The sequence below is a fragment of the Vulpes vulpes genome, chromosome 10 (genome assembly GCF_048418805.1).
Source record: "Vulpes vulpes isolate BD-2025 chromosome 10, VulVul3, whole genome shotgun sequence".
NCBI lineage: Eukaryota > Metazoa > Chordata > Mammalia > Carnivora > Canidae > Vulpes > Vulpes vulpes.
This window is the reverse complement of record NC_132789.1, coordinates 51,827,153-51,847,018: the sequence shown is the minus strand read 5'-3', so window position 1 is coordinate 51,847,018 and position 19,866 is coordinate 51,827,153. Positions and strand designations below refer to the sequence as shown.

At 57.3% G+C, this 19,866-nt stretch overlaps 1 protein-coding gene across 1 annotated transcript; it reads left to right on the top strand.

The window, feature by feature from the left end:
* The first annotated feature begins 15,118 nt into the window (after positions 1-15,118).
* On the top strand, positions 15,119-19,655 carry DMBX1 (diencephalon/mesencephalon homeobox 1). Its single transcript, XM_025992300.2, has 4 exons — positions 15,119-15,281; positions 17,663-17,841; positions 18,100-18,448; positions 19,017-19,655. Exons 1-4 carry the CDS (start codon positions 15,128-15,130, stop codon positions 19,454-19,456), a joined length of 1,122 nt encoding a protein of 373 aa, XP_025848085.1. The 5' UTR covers positions 15,119-15,127; the 3' UTR covers positions 19,457-19,655.
* The last annotated feature ends 211 nt before the right edge of the window (positions 19,656-19,866 follow it).

The window sequence follows — 19,866 nt, the reverse complement described above, 5'->3', positions numbered from 1 at the left end:
TTCATTCCCCTTCCCTCCCTTCCCTCCTGCTCCCTCCCCTCCCTCACAGGGCTGGATCCCTGAAGGGAAATTAAAAGGTTATTTAAAGCCCCCGCCTCCACCTTTCTTGTCCCTTTAAATGGAGCCTAAACGGTTTTGCTTTGGCAGAAGAAATCTTTTCTGGAGCTTTGGGGTGGGGGTGGGGGATCCTGGTGGGAGAGAAGGGTCTAAGCGGCCTAATCCTCTTACCGCCCCCTCCTCTCCCCTCCCTTCTGAGGCCCACCACTCCCTGCCCACCCCCCCTCGAGGCGCTCAGCCCGTAACTCTGCCTGGGGATCAATCCTCAAATCTGTCCATGGCCCCTCTGCCCTGCCCAGGCCAAAATTCCTGACCTCCTCGACCCAGGCCCGGACAGTCAAATCTCCGGGCAGCATCAGCCAGCCACCATCTTCCACCTCTCATGCCTTTGCCCCCCAAGTAAACAGCCCAGCTCCTGAGAGCTTCACTTACCAGAGGGAATGCCAGAGCCAGGGTCCAGCTGCTCCAGCCCCAAGTTTAAGATCACGTGCTCACCCTGTGTCCGTCTTACACACAGCCAACTGGATCCACAATCATGCTTGCACTCACAATTACACAGAGATTGGTTACACACACAAAAGGGACTTAGGGCCACAGTTATACGTAGACTTGTAGTCACAAAAACATTTGTTACAGGGACACGCTCCACATTTGACTCACAGTTGCTACCACTGTGGCCAAAGTCAGACTGGACAGAATCCTAGCCACACAGGGACACACACCACATGCACCCCACACCTACACACCCTTGGCCAAGTGCCTCTCCAGTCACCGCACAGCCACACACAGAGCCTCAACACAATCACTTGTCACTCAGGCACTGCCAGTAGTGTGGGCGTCATCCTGCCCCTCTGACACACACCTCAGACAGGTGGCTGGCCTCCTTCACCACCCGGCCCCAGAGCCAGCTCCAGAATGTCATCTTCCTGTGAACTGGTCCTGCCTGGGGGGGAGTAGGGCACTGGCAGGAATGTGGGGGTGAGCACCCGGGGCCTAGGATTTTCCCCATGTGGGTCTGGAACCGTGTGTCTGTCCCCCCTGAGACAGGTGCATGCCCTGCGTGGGAAGCTGAGTCTCCTATGGCAGCCTCTCCAGGAAGCCTGCAGCTGCCAGGCTGGAGGCCGGCGGTTCGGAGCGCCATCCTGTGTATGGGCTGAGTGTGCTAGCCCGGAGTTCTGACTTCAGGTTGTGTGGTGCTGCGGTGGCGTGGGGGTGGCAGGGCTGCCGGTGCCGGTGGCGTGGGACCTATGGGGAGAGAGAGTGTGTCCGTGTGCGCGCGCAGCTCAGGACCAATCTTGGAGGGCGGTGGGGGTGGGGGTCAGCCGGAGCGCCCCCAAGCCACCGCAGCTGATCCTGGTGCCAAGCCCCCAGTTGCGGGTGAGGCCTTGGGAGGGAAAGGTGTCTCAGACCCCCCACCCCGGTCCCAGGGATTGGCCTGCGACTTCGGCAGAACCGAGAGAGGCAGGGATCCCGAACGACTGAAGATTCGAAGGAGGTGACGGGTGCTGGCGGGGCCCCCAGAGCCCCCGGCCGTCGGACCCGGGCGGCCTAGGCCCTCGGCGGCTCCGCGGCCCGGGCGGGGCGGGGCGGGGCGGGGGCGGGAACGGCGCGTGATTGGCAGCCGCCGGGGCCATTAGGGAGCGCATGGGCCCGCGCCGGGCGCCCGGGAAACGCCGTTTAAAACTCCGGCCCCGGCCGCGGCGCGCGTAGATGGCAGCGGCGGCGGCGGCGCGGCCGGGGAGACCAGGTGCGAGCGGGCGGGGCCGACGGGCCGAGCCGGGGGGGCGCCGGGGCGGGGGGCCGTGGCCGAGAACCCCGGGGACCGCCTCGGCTCTGCGCTCCTGCCGGGCCCGCGGGAGGACTGGAAAGTTTGCTTGCGGTCGGGGACCCGGAGCCAAGACGGGCTGCGCAGGGACACAGGAGGCCGCGGGCAGGCCGGAGGGACGCGGGGCGAGAGCGCGGGCGCGATACCCAGGGCTGGAGACGAGGCAGAGGCCGCGAGCGACCCAAGGAGGCAGACGGCGCGCGGCGCGCGGAATCCCGGGGCAGAGCGCAGACAGCGTGGGCAGGAGCGCCGCGGCGGGGACGCAGGCGCCCGCAGAGAACGCTTCGGATCCGTCACGGTTGTGCCTCATTTGGAAGATATTACTTCGCCTCTGAAAAAAAATAAATACAAAAAAGGTTTGGATATTAAGCGGAGACAAATCCTTCTCAGTGTGGAGGGGGTGGGGAGGAGGTGGCCGGGGTAATGCGGAGCAGATGCGCCCGGGGCCGGGGCTGGGGAACGCGGGGGCCGCCCACGCCCCCCCCCCCGCTTCCGCGTCCACGCCGCCTGGCGAACCCCTCGGTGCCCGGGACGTTGCCCGGGATCCGGCTCAGGTCCGGCTCCAACTCGCCGCCGCCGAGCGCGCCTTTTCTCTCGGGATGGCGATTCTGCACGAGTGCTCCGGTCCGGGGTGGTTCCGCGCGCAGCCTGCCTCTGTCCGCGCGAGTGCGGCCTCGGGCTAGGGTACCCCAGGTGGACGGTCGGGGCGCGGCGGGCCCGGGCCCCGGAATTCGTTTTGCCTTGTGCGGCCTCGGCCGGCGTGGGTCGGGGGAGCGCAGCCCGGGAACCGCAGGCTGGGGCCAGTCCCCGGAGCGGCCCTCGCGGCGCAGCGGGAGGAGCGGCCACGGGGCCGGGACGCTGCACGCCCTCCCCGGCTGCTCGACCCGGTTCAGGAGCGGAACGGCGGTGTCCCGGACGCCGCTGGCTCAACTTTCTCGCCCGTCACAAGTTCCCGGGCTCCGCGCTGGGGCCGCGGCGGCCCGGGTGGGGCGCGGGGGGCGCCTCGCCGTAACGTCTCCTGCAAATTCGCCCCGAAACTGGGGCTTAAACTTTTCTGTATTCCGGCGGCGGCGGGATGGGGGCTCATGAGGCTGATGACTTGTTCGATGAGGAGGTCTGGATGGGAGAGGGGGGCCTGGGATCCGCGGCCTGTTCGCCGTCGTTGGTGTTCAGAGTCCCCCCCAAGCAGCGAACCCGCGGAGTCTCCCGCGCAGCCTCAGGACGGGTTGCGCTCGGACCCGGGCTACCTTTTTCGTTTTAGAAAAATCTGCAGAGGCTGAGTCGGCCTGGCTGGTGCTCGTTTTGTGAAGCTCCCCGGGTTTAAGGACCTCGGGAAGAGCGAAAGGCTTTACAGACTCCATGGGCCTTGCCAAAGGGGTTGGGGGAAGGCAGTTCGCTCTCGGAGGCTGTTGGCGCTGCAGCCGTGGAAATTGTGCAAGTTCCCAGTTCGCAGCCGAGGCGGGCGGTGGCCGCTGTGTCTTGCACTCCAGCTCGGGCTCCCGTGCGCTGCAGGCGGGTTGGCCCCGTCCAGCATCTTCCTGGGAGGTCTTGTCGTCTATTAGCTTTAGGGGGGGTGGAGGGACTTGTTTTCAATTTTGCTGGGATTCGCCTTTCACTCCCAGCGTCCCTAGTACTTCCCCAAAGGGAAAGCGGTCTGACCCAAGGATCGGTGAATTTAGTCCCTAGTCCCTACCTCCCCTCTCTGCGAGCCAGCTGTGCTAATGTGTGTGTGTAGGCAGTCAGAAAAAAATCGAATTTGCTACCTAGTGAGAGCAAATTATCCAGATAATTGGTTCAAATTTCTTTCCTCTGTGGCTGGGGTATGCACAATCTTTGGACCAGAAGCAGGAATCCCTACTCAGAATGGGGGTAAACAACCATCCCCCTGGCAGACCTCTCCCGCGAGGACTTCTGCTGGGACATGGGAAGCTGGCTGCAGTGTAACAAATCCTGTGTGGAAATCCAAACAGAAGGGCAAAGGTGCAGAGGAGTGGAAACCCGCCCCAGGCGAAGGCACCCGCAAAGGCCAGCACCCTGGGCCTCTGGATGGGTTCTGTCTGTTGGCGGGCTTGCCGGTCAGCTTCAAGGGCACCGGGTGAGTGTCTCGGGGCCCCTGCACACCGTCAGTGTCACTTTCACATGTGGCATTATCCAATGTGGTCATGCAACTGGAGCCATTTCTCTGCTCAGATACAAACAACTTGTTCTGGAGACCTGGCCCCTGCACACCCACTCACACTTCCCACGCTAGATCTTGAGCAGGAAACAGTTTCCAAAGGACCCCAACCGTGGTATTCTGGCCCTGTGGGCTTGGAATGAGGGATTGGTTACTGCCTTCTGTGCCAGCTTCCCTGGAGCCTGGGCTCTGGGGGACTGGAGCACCCTGACCCCCACCTGTAGGTTGTGGGGTAAAAGGGCGAACCTGATCAAAGGACACAACTTCCCACCCCCATCTCTGAGTTAATCCTGCACACACACACACACACACACACACATTTTAGGGCCATTCTGATGGACAGATACACAGGGCCACACATACACTGACTGCCACCCAGAGCCGCCTGCATAGGTTCACCTGGGCTAGGGGTAGCTCGCTAAGACACACGAAGGTGAGAAGTTACACAGGTAGAGGAACACACACACATAGGGGCACACAGGCAGATCAGCGGGACACGCACTCACAGAACCCCTCTGACAGTTACGTACATAGGTTAAACTCACAGGGACACTCACTGCTCCTCACACGCAGACACCCCCGAGGACAAAGCTCAGAGGTGCAACAACCCCACCTCCCTCTTTGCCCCGCAGCCCAAGGGCCTGCGTGTCTACACCTGGCGCCGGGCCTGAGCGCTCCCAATTCCCCCGCGCTCTCCCATGTGGTGCCGGCCTCCTCCCCGCCCCGCCCCCCCCCCCGTCCCCATTCCTCCCCTCCTTCCCCCCCCCCCCCCCCCCCCCCCCCGCAGTCCCGCTCGGCCGCCCTGCGGTGCCCATGTAAATGACAGCAATAAATATCTAATCAAGGCCCCGGGCGACGCCAGCGCCGCCCGCCAAAGCCCATTACCGAGCGGGCGGCGGAGTAGGGAGGGGTGCTGGGGGGGGCTGCTAGCGGGGTGTGGGCCGGGCCGGGCGCCGTCCTGCTCCGAGCACCCCTCATCTCTGACCTTGGGGAGTCATTGCTCTTCCTCCGGCCGGAGGGCACTGAGCGGGGCTCTCGGTGGCCCAGTCCGGCCCTCCCGCCACCCAGCAGCCTCCCTCCGTTTAGTCGCACGTCGGGGCTGGGGCTTCGGACAAGCTCCCTGACGCAGCCCCGCCGCGCCGGCGTGCACCGCCACCGCCGCCGCCGCCGCCGCCGCCGCCGCCACCCGCCGGGAGTCCCAGCTCGGCTCCGACTGCTCTTCGAACTTGAGCGGGTTTCCGGCAGCGCAAAGCGGGAGTTGTAGGGATCGGAGAGCCTCCCGCGGACGCGGCTCCCGCTTGCGGCCAGCCTCCCGCCGCGGGCGCTGCCTGGGTGCGCCCAGGTCACGGGCACCGCGGCCCCCAGCCCCGGGCTGTTCGCGTCCTGGCCGCGCCGGGCGGGCACCACGCTCGCCGAGCCGCCCCGCACGCTCCTCCCCGGGTTCCTCCGAGGCCGCGCCCTGAGCGGCGGCCCCGCGGGGACCCTGCAGCCGGTTCCCCGCGCCGCGCCGGCCTGGGTGTGGGCGAGCTCGGCCCGCGGAGCCCTGGCCGGGGCGCACCAGGCGGCCAGACCCCTCCTCTGCGGGGCTGAGACCTCTGCGCCCCCCTGGCTCCGACCACGTCTCCTCGGTTTTCTCTGGTGTTCTAGCTGCATCTATGCTGGAAAGGAAGTGGGGAGGAAGCAATACTTTGGCGTTCTACTCCCAGGACGCGGGGTCAGGCCTCCCCCCCCACCCTAGACTGTCCCCAAGAGCAGACCCACTGAAGGAGATTCGGGATTCGAGAAAAAAAGAACAAAAATTGGCCTCTCTCATCTTTTTTCTCCCTCCCTCTGCCTCATTTCACTGCCTTAAAAAAAATTAACTCCAGCCGCCTGATTTCTTTGCACCCCCCCAACACTAAGCACCTCAGAAAATCAGAGGAGGGTAGGCCGAGAGGCCTCCCTTAGTCTCGGCCCATTAGCCTGCAGGGGGCTAATTACCCCAATTAGCTTCTGATTTATAATTAATGGCTCGGACCAAGGGATAATTGGATGTTAATGGATAACAGTTTGTGTAGGGAACTAAGCTCCTGGGCTCCTCCAGAGGGCCTTGGGGGTGGGGCCTGTCCTGAGGCCCACCTCTGACCCTGGAGCTCTCCCTTCTGGCCAAGGGAGGGCATCCCTGAACCAAGTGGGGAGGTCAGAATCTCCTTTGAGGAACTGATAAGTTCTAGGTGCCAGGCCAGCACCCCATCTGATCTGACCCTTGCAAAGGTACACACCCTGAGGCCCATCTGAGGTCTTCGGCTCCAAATCCAGAACCACTTTGAGGGCCCTCAGCTGAAGGGGGCTGCTGGAGCTCCTGGACCTCAGCAATAGTCCATTCCGTCTCCACATGGATCAAGCAGCATGAGATTAATGGTAGCAATGTAGGGTCATGGTACCTGTATCAAATGCCACTGGGAGATGGGGCATGACCAGAGTGAGAGCAGTGGCCAGGGCATCGTGTGGTGGCAAGGTCAGGGTCACAGCTATAGCCAGCTATGGTGTGGCTTCTGGTGGGGTCATACGATCTTTCCTGCATGGGTAGGGCAGGTCAGACAGGTTAGGAGGAGACTCTGGGATTTGGCTCACTTAGGTCTGGGCTCTACTGCTCTTATCATTTCTAAAGCCGGTCTCTTCTCATCCAGGGCATCTGACCATTCCCCCAGAATCTGAGCCCATGGGGCTAGAACTCATTACATTACCACAGAGTCCACTGCCTGACAAACAGTGGCTCTCTTTCCTTGAGGAATGAGGGTCTAATGTCCCCTGTGCTAGGTACTGAGTACTAGCTCTAGAGCCAGATCCTGCCTACAGGAGCCCCGGAGCTGGCAAGTTCATGGTGAGCACTGAGTTCACACTGTGGAGTTAGACTTCCTGGATTTCATCCTGGCTAAACTGCTTAGCTGTGTGGCTTTGGGCATATGACTTTACCTCTCTGAATCCCAGGTCCCTTATCAGTCAAATGGGAATTAGGAGATTGTTTTAAGGATTAAATGAGATGCTACCTGTCAGGTCCCTATCAGGATGGCTGGTAAAAAATAGTGATTATTATGTCTTGAGTGAAGGGCAGGCAGGTAGGCAACTCACCTGGTGAGGCAATGCTATGATAGTACAAAGGAGTCACCTGGCCCAGCCTGGGGTACCGGGGGAGGCTTCTTGGAAAAGGGGACGCCTAAGCCTAGCGTGAGGGATCAGGAGTTCTTCAGGGAATGCTGGTGGAGGAACAGTGTTCCCAGAGGAGGAGGCACAACACGATGACTTTGGAGAGCTCTATCTCAGTGGTCAGCGGGAGGGTGGTGTGGTGTAGTGGGTTAGGGAGAAGTGGAAATGATGACTTTGGAAATGCTTTTCAAGAAATTAGTCTTTAAAGGGAACAGAGATAACTGGCCTGAGAGATGAGTCCTTTCATTTTAAAAGGGGGAAATGGAAATGGGTTTAAATGTGCACCGATAGGAGCGGAGGGGCAGGGGTTGGCAGTCTAGGGGATGAGGATCTGAGGGAAGTGCCCCAGATTCCCAAGCTCTCAGACACTGAGAGGAAATGATGCCACGTTTCCAGCCATTGGCCCTTATATGTGTCTCTAGAATGTGTCCTCGGCCAATTCCTGTGGCCTTGCTGGCCACGTTGAATCACTGAGTTGTTGGGTGCCCTGGATCACCCCCTTGGGAGGGGAGCCATGGATGGGGAAATCTGGCCCTTGGCAAGGGGAGGTCCTGGCTAGTTCCTGGGCTCTCTGCACCACTGAGTGCCTGTTCCTGACAGGAGATTTTTGGAGTTGGAGGGTTCAGCAGTGACCTGAGAGTGAGGCTGTAAAACAGCACCAGAGAGGGAGCAGCTGGGGACACGTTCATCTGAAGTCCACGCTCAGACCTGGTGCCCGCGGGGTCCTTGCTCAGAACATCACACGCTCCCATTGCTCTTTCTTGGCAACTCAGGGCTAAGGACCGATGTGGGAATAGGGGTTCTTACTGGGATGGGGGCTCAGCTTTTCCTGTTCCCAATCAGTCCAGGGTAACTCACCTTCCTTGAGCCTCAGCTCCTCCTCTGTAAAGCAGAGATAGCAACAGTGGCTCCCTCCTAGAGCTGAGGTAAGAGATTAGTGAGGTTCCCGCAGTTGAGTCTCAGAGCTCAGAGCTTCTCTCAAAATCGTGGACACACCTGCTTAGAGCCAGAAGTCTCCTGGGTCGTCTTGTTCAGCTACCTTCCTCCAACACACACACACACAGACATGTGTGTGCACACACATGTACCCACGTGAGGGACCCTCTCCTCCTCCGCCTCCCTCAGGTGGCTGGCCAGCCCTGGGCTACACACTTCTCATGCTGTGGGACCTGGGGCAGGTGGTTTTACCTCCCCAAGCCTCGGTTTTCTCATTCACATAATGGAGATCATAATTCCTACCTGGGAGGGTTGTTCTGAAGCTTGTGAGTGAGAAGAGGGCTTGGCTCATGGTCCGTGTATGCGCTATAAGGTGGCTGTCATTGTTCCTGAGATAATGTGTCTGGCCAGGCTGGGAACAGAGGAGGCAGGTCCTCAGAGGATCCTGGTTCCTCCCTTCCTGCTTTGTTTCCATCCCTTTAAACAAAGTTGTTCTGCTTCGCTCCCCACCTGTGAGATCCAGAAGACACCACAGCGAGGCGGGATTAAAAATTCAGAACAGACGAGGAGGTGAGGAGAGAGGGCCTGGGCCTGTGGGGGTGCTGAGCGGGGAGTGACCCGGGAAGGAAGAGTCCACTCTCCCGGTGATCAAAGACGCCTCGCGTGCAGTTTCCTAGCAGTCCTGCTGTTAATTTATAAAAAATGCCCCCTAATAAAATTCTGCTTGATTCTTCGATTGGCTGGGCATTAGGCCGCAGCCAGCAGCGACGCGGGGACATAACGGATGCATTTGCAGATTTGGAAAATTAAAGCCATCTATATGGCGCCTGTGGCGGGAGATCCGCCGATCTGCTTGCTTAATGAAATATAAAGATTCTTTTAACCAATGTAAGCACAATTCGACAGCTTGTGAAACGCGGCCGCGCCGTGATGGATGGCTCTCCTGGCTCACCAGGAATTGCGGGGCGGCACCTTTTAAATATATAATTGATTCTGTTTGGAGTGTGCAGTGGGCTGAGCCCGCGCGGGGCCGGCCTGGGGCCAGGAGCACAGCACCCTGTCTGGAGGCTGCTGCCGGCCCCGCAGACTCTGGCCTGGGCGGCTCTGGGCCTATTTCTCGGGCCCTGGCATCAGAAGTGGATGTGGATGGGGTTCCAGCTGCTGGGCCTCGCTGAGGACCCCGGCGGCAGGTCTGGGCTGCGCTGATTGCTGGGAAAGGGTCCACTGGGCAGGGTTCTCCCCAGACCCTGGCTTCTGGTCCTGGGGACACAGGAGGTGATGGGACTGGGACTCTGAGTGTCCATTCTGCTCTGAGGACCATATGGGGCCATGGTGGCCCGCTTCCTGCACTGGTCCCTCATCTCTCTTAGCCTGAGGTTCCTTCTCATCCATTCAACATTTGCTATTCACTAAACACTGGCTCTGTACCAGGCTCGGTGCTGGCTGTTGCAGAAACAAAAAAATGAATGAGGCAAATCTCATTTTCTCTGTGTTGATCTTTCTGTCTCTGCATAAACTCCATCTTCTTGGTTTTCCCTGTTTTGTTCTCTTTGTATCTCTCTGTCTCATTCTCCCTCAGACCTTGTTTGGAAGGTACGTTTACTGTATGTTCCCCTGGTCATACACACGCACACTTACACACATCCATTCAGGCATGCACATGGGGCCACAGACATACATACGCACAACAACATAAGCATAAATAACTGCCGACACCCACATAAACACAGACACACACACACAGTTATGTGGCCAATCACAGTCAGGCTGCGCACAGACATGGGTGCACTTGAAAGCTGAGAGGAACCGCAGACATGGGACCATGTGGTACCACGATGATCAGTGCCACCCACAGACAAGGACCCTGCCGTGGCCTCCGAGGAGACCTGGGGCCCTGATGTCTACCTGGAGTGCGGAAGAGGAGTGTGAGGCTGGGGAGAGAGGAGATCAGCTCGGAAGATTTGTGTGTGAACACAGCCTTATCTCACAACACATGTGTGCGTGCATGCATGCACGCGTGCACACACACACATACATGCATGCACGAGCATGCACAGTGGGGAAATGTGCTTTTTCTCTGCTGTTGCCTTCGATCGAATCAGAGATGCTGGACAACAGGGAACAGAACGTACTGGAGTAAGAGCCTGGGGTTAGAACCACTAGCTGGTGGGAAGAATCTCACCGTGGAAACCTGTTCCACCACTTCCTAGCTGCCTGCCCTTTAACAAATTAATCAGTCTTTCTCACCTTCCACTTCCTCGTCTGATAAAAACAGTCCCTACCCCCTGTGGTGTTGGGAGGACTGATGGAGATGGCTGATGTATCTGAGGCACTTCATACATAGTTGTTATCATTCATTTATTCATCCGATCCTCGATCCTCGCCTCCAGAGCCCTGCCTCTGTGCCAGACCTTGTGATCTGGGCCCCGGTGGGGAGTCCAGAAAGGCATGAGATACACCTTCTGCCCTCAAGGGGCTCAGTCTAGCCAGGGAGGTGGAAGTGTCATCACACTACTCCGAGTCAGGTGCTCAGTTAAGAAAATCCCTAGAAGGTGCTTTTGTGTGGTGAGCTAGGGCTCGAAGGGCATGTTCAGGAATCAGGAGCTGTCGCTCTTGTTTTCTTGTTGTTGGCATGATCATGTCTGTGACCTGTGCTGGCTGTCTGGAGCCCAGAGAGGGGAGAGATGCCCTTTTAGGGACTTGTTGGGAAGGGCCCTGTTTCGGAGGAGGCGTCAGTTGAACTCACCTGGTTGGAGAAGGAGGAATTTGGCAGGTGAAGGGGGTGGAGGGAAGGGTGTTTCAGGTGGAGGGCCCAGCGGCTGCATAGGCAAGGCTGCGACAAGGGGGAGTGGCAGGTAACCTGAGATTGCTGTGTGCTGGGGGAAGGGAGGGCATCTGGCTGGAGGGGTGGGCAGAGGCCAGACTGGGAAGGTCTTGGAGACCTTCAGAGGACCAGTGAGCCAGGGCAGTTGTGGCGCTGAGAGAGAGAGAAAGAGAGAGAGAGAGAGAGAAAGAGGTACCTCTCTTGGCTTTAGTTAATAAAGACTTGTCGTGCATCAAAAACTGTGAGAGCAGCAATAATTAAGTCAATTAAGATGTCACCACATCAACAGCTACGAGTATTAAGGCAACAAAGCCTCGCAGGGGTGGGGGAAGGGGATGGATAAAATTACTTCTACACTCTGTTCCCTCTTCCCCACCTGAAGCTTGTGACACCTTTCGGGGCCTGGCTCCATCCCCACATCCATTGGAACGCATGGATGAGGCTCCCCACCCTCAAAAAAAGAAAGAAAGGAAAAGATATAAATGTGAAAATCACCAGTAATCCCACCTGCTACCTCCCAGAGATAACCTCTGTTAACATTTCAGGGTATAACCTTCTAGACTTCTTTTCTATGCATATTTATACATACATTACAAAAATGGGATCACATCATGCATACTGTTACCCATTTCTTCCACTCAACGATATATTGTGAGCATCAGCACACACAGATACACATCATTGTTTCAAACTGTGGCACAGCTTTCCACTGGCGGCATGACTGGCCTCTCGTTTACTCAACTAACCATCTCGATGGACAGTGAGGTTTCCAATCATTTGCCACGTAAGCAGAGCCGTGATAAACATTCCTGTACACACTTCTGCATATTTGAAGGATACGTTTCTGGAAATGGAATTGTTGAGTTAAATGATGCTCTTTCTAAAGGCCTTTGATGCAGGAACTAAAAAAGCTCTTTTGTCAGTGAAGTAGGAGAAGGACCATTTCCCACTCCTCTAGATAACCCTGGCTAATATTTTTTTTTCATATTTGTGAATCTCATGGGTGAAAAAAAATTGTATCTTATTGTTTCTGTTTTTATTTCTTTGGTTACAAGGAAGGCTGAGCTTTTTTTGTCATAGGTCAGGTGGCTATTTGTGTTTTTCCTAATAAGTTGTCTCTTCAGTTATGTTGCAGTCTTTTATTAAGGTGACCATCTTTTTGTTTCTTGAAAAGAGTTCTTTATATATTATGGACATTCTCGTACTTTTATTTGTGCTATTTATTATTTTTTAAATCAATCTTGCTAGGTCATAGATATGGTAAAGATTTTTCCAAGTTTGTTGTTTGCTCCTTAGCTTTGTCTATGGTATATTCTATTATACAGTGTTTAAACATGGTGTTGTCCTGTCTGTCCTTCTCTTCACTTAGATCTCTGCCCTTGGGGTCATGTTTATAGTGCATAGAGTGGGCCTCTGTAAGTAAACATTGTTGGTAGGTGTTACATGTGAGTGTTGACTCAGAAATCTATAAATCCAGCCCTCAGCTCCTGACTTGTATATCCACCTGCCAATTCAACACCCCTACTTGGAAGTCAGATCCATATTTTACAATTAGCATGTCCCCCCAAAAAACCTTGATGTCTATTGCTCCCTTCCCAGACCCCCTTCTCCCTCAATGCTCCTGGCTCAAGAAAAGATGCATCTTCATTCAGTTGTTCAGGGATTTTCTTAACTCAACCACCCAAAATATCCCTTTTAAGTAGCCTCTACACACAGAGTGGGGCTTGAACTCACAACCCCGAGATGAAGAGTCGCATGTTTTACCGACTGAGCCGGCCAAGACCTGGCGTCATCCTTTTTGACCTCTTTACCTTACAGCTTATAGCTAACCTATCAGTAGTCCTGTTGATTCTTCAAAAGATGTCGTGAATCTGACCACTTCTCACCAGGTCCACCCCTACCGCCTGGCGGAAAGCACCTCAGTTGCTGGCCTAGTCTTCTGTGACCTGGTCTCTTCTGCTTTTCTTCTTCTTCTTTCTTCTTCTTTTTCTTCTTTCTTTCTTTCTTTCTTTCTTTCTTTCTTTCTTTCTTTCTCTCTCTCTCTCTCTCTCTCTCTTTCTTCTTCTTCTTCTTCTTCTTCTTCTTCTTCTTCTTCTTCTTCTTCTCAAAATTTTTTTATTTATTCATGAGAGAGGCAGAGACACAGGCAGAGGGAGAAGCAGGATCCCTGCGGGGAGCCCGATGCGGGACTCGATCCAGGGACTTCGAGATCATGACCTGAGCTGAAAGCAGGTGCTCAAACGCTGAGCCACCTAGGCGTCCTTCTGCGTTTCCCCTTGATTCCTCTGCAGCCAGCTTTTCATGACAAATGGTATCACATTACTCTTTATTCAAGACCCTCCAGGAGTCTCCCGTCACCAGCCCACTCCTTACAGTGGCCCTGTGGAAGCTCCAGAAGCTATCTTGGAGGGGTGGGCAGGGTGGGCGTAGTGGTATCTGGTCTCTCCTCTCCCTCCAGTCCCATCCCCTTCGCTCGCTCCCTCCCCCTCTGTGCTCCAGCTACCCTGGCTTTTCTTGCTGGTCTACAGACACACCAAGCTTCTTCACGCTTCAGGGCCTTTGTCCTTGCCGTTCCTTCTGCCTGGAAAGCCTTTCCCCCAGAACTTCGCATGGCTTCCTTCAAATAGCAGAGAGCCCTTTCCTGACCTCATGTTCTAAAACAATCTTCCCTTTCCCTCTCGTTATTCTCCTCCTCTGTCTTATTTTTCTTCAGAGCACTTGTTCCTGCCTGACATTATTACATGTATGTATTTGCTGTTCTGTTGTCCTCCTTTGGAATGTAAGTGCCATGGACGCAAGGACTTTGTTTGGGTGCTTCATACATATTTACTGGATGAATATGTGTAATATATAAATGTGTGAGAGTGGAAGGTTTGTGTGTGGGTATGTCTGCTGCATGGATAGATATCCGTGAGAGTGTGTGCAGAAGCATGGGAAGAATGACACTGAATGGGTAAATGTTGCCGAGTTTGTGTTTGAGGGTGACCACTTCTGTGAGTGCCTTGCTGAGGATGTCCACGTACAGGTATTTGTGTGTGAAAGGTGTGTGTGCGCGGGCGTGTACGCTGTGGATGTTTAGTGGTGTGCAGCCTGAGTGTCTACTTCAGTGAGGGTGGGGAGTTGAGACGCTTTGGCAAGTTCTTCCTCTTACCAAATGGACCTGCCCTTGCCCCACTGTCCCCCTTTCCCTCCTACACCCAGGAAACGGGAAGCACCTGTTTCTTTGGGAGACTGCAGACATGGGACCACATTCCAAAAGTGACATTTCAGGCTGACATGCAGTGGACTCTCAGATGAGGATTATGAAGGTCCAGAGGAGACCTGGGGCTCATAGGACCTCATGCTGAGCTGGGCCATCTCAGTAGGAAGGATGAAGATTTGGCCGCCAAAGAATGAGGCGGAAGCTGGGTGCGCAGGAGGGGCCCTGATTTGGCTGTGTGGCCTCTGTATGGCCCTGCTCTTTCTCTAAGCCATAGCAGAGCCATCTGCAAATGGGGTTGGTTTGCTCTCGGAGGAAATGGTAAATAGAGGAAGGTAACGGTAGTGAATATGTAGCAGTCAGTAGTCTTATGTCTGTGCGGCACGAGAGGGTCTAAGACCCTACTATCTCGTTGGAGCAAATGCCTCTGTGTCCTCAGTCCAGCTCTGGACTTGGCCCCATGTGGGCTCCACTAGGTGTTTGTTGAATGAATAGAATAGTAAGTGTGTGAGTGAATCAATGAAGGTACAAATAAGAAAGCACCTGGGTGCCTAAGTGAAAACACGTCTTCAGAGAGCAGCAATGGGGCTGGTAAATCACAATGACTAACATTTTCTAGCACACGCCATGTGCCAGGCCCTATGGTCAAGCCTTCTCTAAATCCCTGCACGATCTCCTGCGATAGGTACTATGATTAGCCCCATTAGCAGATGGAGAAACTGAGGGTCAGAGAAGATAAGTGACTTGCCCAACGTCACACAGCTCCTAAGTGGCCGAATTGAGATTCCAGCCCAGGCCGTCTGACCCCAGAGCCCAGAGAGGGAGGAGCTCTTGGGCGCGAGGGGGCGTCCTGGGTCTGGGGGGGCTAGAGCGGGGTGCCTGCTTCATGCTCCCTCTCCCTGCCGTCTGCAGGCGCACGCCGCGATGCAGCACTACGGGGTGAATGGGTACTCGCTGCACGCCATGAACTCTCTCAGTGCCATGTACAACCTGCACCAACAGGCGGCCCAGCAGGCCCAGCACGCCCCGGACTACCGGCCGTCGGTGCACGCGCTCACGCTGGCTGAGCGCCTGGCTGGTAAGGGCCCTGGGGATGGGGCCCTGGGGACACAACCGTGGAGGCGGCGGTCCCCGAGGGGTGGGGGGCGGAGTGCTGGCCGTGTTTCCTGTGGGGGCCCTGGACATCCCAGGTCACTCCGCGATACACAGAGGTGTCCATGCAAAACCTCTGCATGAGCATCCATAGTGCCCCTTATTGGCTGGCATGGTGCCGGGGCGGCCGGCCTTCAGATTCCCTCGACAACCCTGCGAAGGGGACTCGTTAGCCCATCTCACAGATGGGGGCACGGGAAGGGAGCAGCCCCGAGGATTAGGGCTGGGCAGTAGCTGGGAGAGGGCTGGGGTGCCCAGGGGAGGTTATTCCAGGCACAGGGGTCCCACAAATAATTACAGCACCCATGTTTTGAATGCCAATTCTGCATCAGGGGCTGTGTGAGACTTTGTGAGTCAAATTACTCAGGTCTGATAAAGAGGGGTTGTTATCTCCCTTTTATGGACAAGGAGACTGAGGCTCAGAGAGGTTCAGTCTAGGTGGGGGTGGGCCTGGGTGATGGCTAAAATATAAGCTTTGCAGTCCGGGCCTGTTTACCTCTCCTCTCTGAGCCTGCATCTCCCCTTACAAAGTGGGGGCCAGAGGCTGGCCAGGAAGTTATTTGAGGTAACGTATGCAAAGTACTGGGCAGAGACTAGAAAGTGCTCAGAAGTCATTATTGCTCAGGTCCCAAGGTAAGTGCCCATGAGGGAGTGGCTGTCTTGTGTCCCCCTCTGCCTTCAACTGACCATTGCCTTGCCCTGCAGCCTCTCCCGGGGCCTGAGAAGGATTTGACAGCATAAGCGAGGGGCATGATTCCTGGGAGGTGGTGCCACCCACTCTCTCCTGTCCCAGGTCAAACCTTGAGTGGCTGGTGAGCTGCCTTGGGCCCAGCGCCGTGCCAGGCAGTACTCTGGGGGCTTGAGAGCACCCCCAGGGAGAGCAGGTGCTCAGAGATGCATAGGAGAGCATGGCAGGGGGGTGGGCAGGATTTGGTGGTGGGGCAGCTGGTACAGTCTAAGAGGACTTCCTGCAGGCTGTGGGGCAGAGCCAGGCCCGAAAAAGGAATGACTGGTGAGGGGACCACATGAGCAAAGGCACAGTAGAGGGACAGGATATGAGGACCCTGCCTGGGAAGAGGTGCTGTCCTGGAAGGGAGGATGGAACAGCCATTCCTACTCCTGGAGACTCTGCCAGGCCTCAGGGCAGGGCCCAGTGGATAAAACTGAGCCCCTGGTTACCTTCTCCAGATCAGTGTGGGGCATTCGTCTCCAATGTGGGAATGTGGCTCTGGCCTTGGCTATGCTGCTTCCCTGCCTCGGAGTGAATTCCCTGTGTGTGAATTCCCTGTGGTGACACCAGCTTCTCACTGTGCTGGACACAGAGGAATCAGAGATGGAGGCTCACCTCCGCTGGTGGGGTAGAGGAACTGGATGTTTGCGCCCTACTCCCATTCTCTACTTCTCAAGAAGGGGGACATCAGTTCCACGTGGGCCTTTGCTTGGAGGCCTCACCTTCTGGCAGAAAGTTTTGCCGATGGTACAGACAGCCCGGCCTCCCCTATGATCACCCACCCTTATGGTCCCTGGGGCCAGTAGCAGGATGTCGAGCTGTTGCTCTCTCACCAGGGTTCGGCCGCCTGAGGGATCCCCAGTCCCCAGGTAACCAGCATGCACTCAGTCCAGGCTGGGGTTAGTAACAATTTGTGAGAAGTTCAGGGCTCCCTTTCAACTGAGGAAAGAGCAAGCCAAAGTCTGAGCCTTTCTGGACACCCAGTTGTTTCCTTCCTCATTTAGAATGTTGTGGATGACTCCCCAGAGTCTGGGGAAGAACTCTGGTAGCCCTCAGATTCTCTTCAATATAGACCGTCCAGGATCCATTTATGGATGATGGGAGCCTGGGGAGACAAGTTACTGTCCATCCACCGGGGTCTAGTGAAGCAGAAGGGCTGATAGGCAGACCTCTATCCTGAGTTGTTTCCTTTCTTTTTAAAAAAAGTTTATTTATTTGAGAGCGAGAAAGAGAGCGAGTGTGCGAGAGAGCATGAGTGGGGGTAGGGGCAGAGACAGAGGGAGAAGCAGACTCCCCATTTCCCATAATTATTTTTTTTAAGATTTTATTTATTCACGAGAGACACACACACACACACACACACACACAGAGAGAGAGAGAGAGAGAGAGGCAGAGACATAGGCAGAGAGATAAGCAGGCTCCATGCAGGAAGCCTGATGTGGGACTTGATCCCTGGTCTCCAGGATCATACCCTGGGCTAAAGGTGGCACTAAACCGCTAAGCCACCTGGGCTGCCCCCATTTCCCATAATTAAATGGGCCCCCTCTCCTTGCCCTCCAACGGCTGTACATTTCAAGACATCATCTTGGAGGCCCGCTATGGCTCGCAGCATCGCAAACAGCGCCGCAGCCGCACAGCGTTCACTGCTCAGCAACTCGAGGCCCTGGAAAAGACCTTCCAGAAGACTCACTACCCGGACGTGGTGATGCGTGAGAGGCTAGCCATGTGTACCAACCTGCCGGAGGCCCGGGTGCAGGTAGGGCCCTGTTCCTCCAAGGAGACCTTGCAGCCAAGCACCAGGCCATCTGCCTGGCTTCCTGCCGCCCAGGAGCCAGGTGTCACTGCCCTCTCCACCAGCGCCTGCAGCTACAGGAGGGCAGCTTCCGAAGGGGTTGAGGGTGTATGAAAGGGGTTGAGGGTGTGTGCTTCCCAGGGGTGGGGGGAGCCCCGTTAGCACACATGGCCCCTCTCGCAGCACCAGAACTACAACCCGCGGCTCCTCTCCCATCCTCAGGTGTGGTTCAAGAACCGCAGGGCCAAGTTCCGGAAGAAGCAGCGCAGCCTGCAGAAAGAGCAGCTCCAGAAGCAGAAGGAGGCCGAGGGCTCCCATGGGGAAAGCAAGCCAGAGGCCCCAACCCCAGACACCCAGCTGGAGACTGAACAGCCCCCAAGCCTGCCGAGTGGTGACCCCCCTGCTGATCTTCACCTGAGCCTGTCTGAGCAGTCGGCCAGTGAGTCAGCCCCCGAGGACCAGCCAGAGCGGGAGGAGGACCCTCGGGCAGGGGCGGAGGATCCCAAAACGGAGAAGAGCCCTGGGGCTGAGAGAAAGGGGCTGGGCTGCAAGAGGAGCAGCCCCAAGGCAGGTGAGGCTTGGCTGGTGCCTGTGCGGGGGTGGGGGGTAGGGGGGATGGATCGGGGCGGGGAGTGGGGTCAGCTTCTAACGTGTGGCGCTCGGCCCTGACCCCCCCAACCCGTTAGGAAAGAGTGGGCCACTGGCTATTCACTCTTTACTTGCTGAATCCTGAGAAGGTCTTGCGGGGTTTGGGGAGGGTTGGAGGAGCTCGGGGCAAAAGCTATTTATCAACCACTATGGAAATGCGATGGCACTTTAACGACCAGTACAGACACCCCAGCGCGTGTTCGGTGAGTGCCACACCGATCCCGGGATTGTCACAGAGACCCAGAGGCCAGTTTCAAGGGGACAGAGCTGCGGCAGGAGGCGAGCCTCAGACACACATCCTGAGGCCCGGCAGGGAGCTGGCCGAGGGGCAGTGGGCGCCCTTGGGAAGGAGTATCCCCAAGAAGTCAGACACGGGGCCCTCGGGGGCTCCCCACAAAGCCCGGCGCCCAGGGATGCTCGGGGGGGGGGGGGGGTGCCGAGGGCACCCCTCCCGCCGGCCTGAGGCCCGGCCCCCGGTTCTCTGCTTGCAGATTCCCCGGGCGGCCTGGCCCTGGCCCCCGCGGCCCCCGCGGCCGGTGGCCTCCTGGGCCCTTCGCACTCCTACTCGTCGTCCCCGCTGAGCCTCTTCCGCCTGCAGGAGCAGTTCCGCCAGCACATGGCGGCCACCAACAACCTGGTGCACTACTCGTCCTTCGAGGTGGGCGGCCCGGGCCCTGCCGCGGCCGTGCCCTACCTGGGCGTCAACATGGCCCCGCTCGGCTCGCTGCACTGCCAGTCCTACTACCAGTCGCTGTCGGCAGCCGCCGCGGCCCACCAGGGCGTGTGGGGGTCCCCGCTGCTGCCCGCGCCCCCCGCAGGCCTGGCGCCCGCCTCGGCCGCCCTGAACAGTAAAACCACGAGCATCGAGAACCTGCGGCTCCGGGCCAAGCAGCACGCCGCCTCGCTGGGACTCGATACGCTGCCCAACTGACCGCTGGCCGCCGCCCGGCCGTGGGGGGTCCCGGGCGCCCCGAGGAGTTACCTCCACGAGCCCAGGGAGCCCGGGGGCCTTGGGGTCCTGCTCGCTGTCCCCTCCCCAAGCCCCCGCCCCAGGTGAGGCCCACACTTGCACACCCTCTGCATGGCCCTGCTCGGATCCCGGGGAGGCCCGAGTGGGGGGGGGGGCAGGCCAGGGCGCCTGCAGCCTTCTGCGGGGAGCGAGGCCCTCCGTGGCCACATCCTGCCCCCTGCATGGCCTCCTCTCTGCCCACCGCCCTGCCTCCCCTCTGCCCCCTAGTGAGTCGCTCTGTGGAATGTGACATATAAATATAAATATATAAAGCTATATTTTCAGGCCCCCTGCCTGCCCCAGGCCCCCTGTAGCCCTTGCCTCCCCTACGG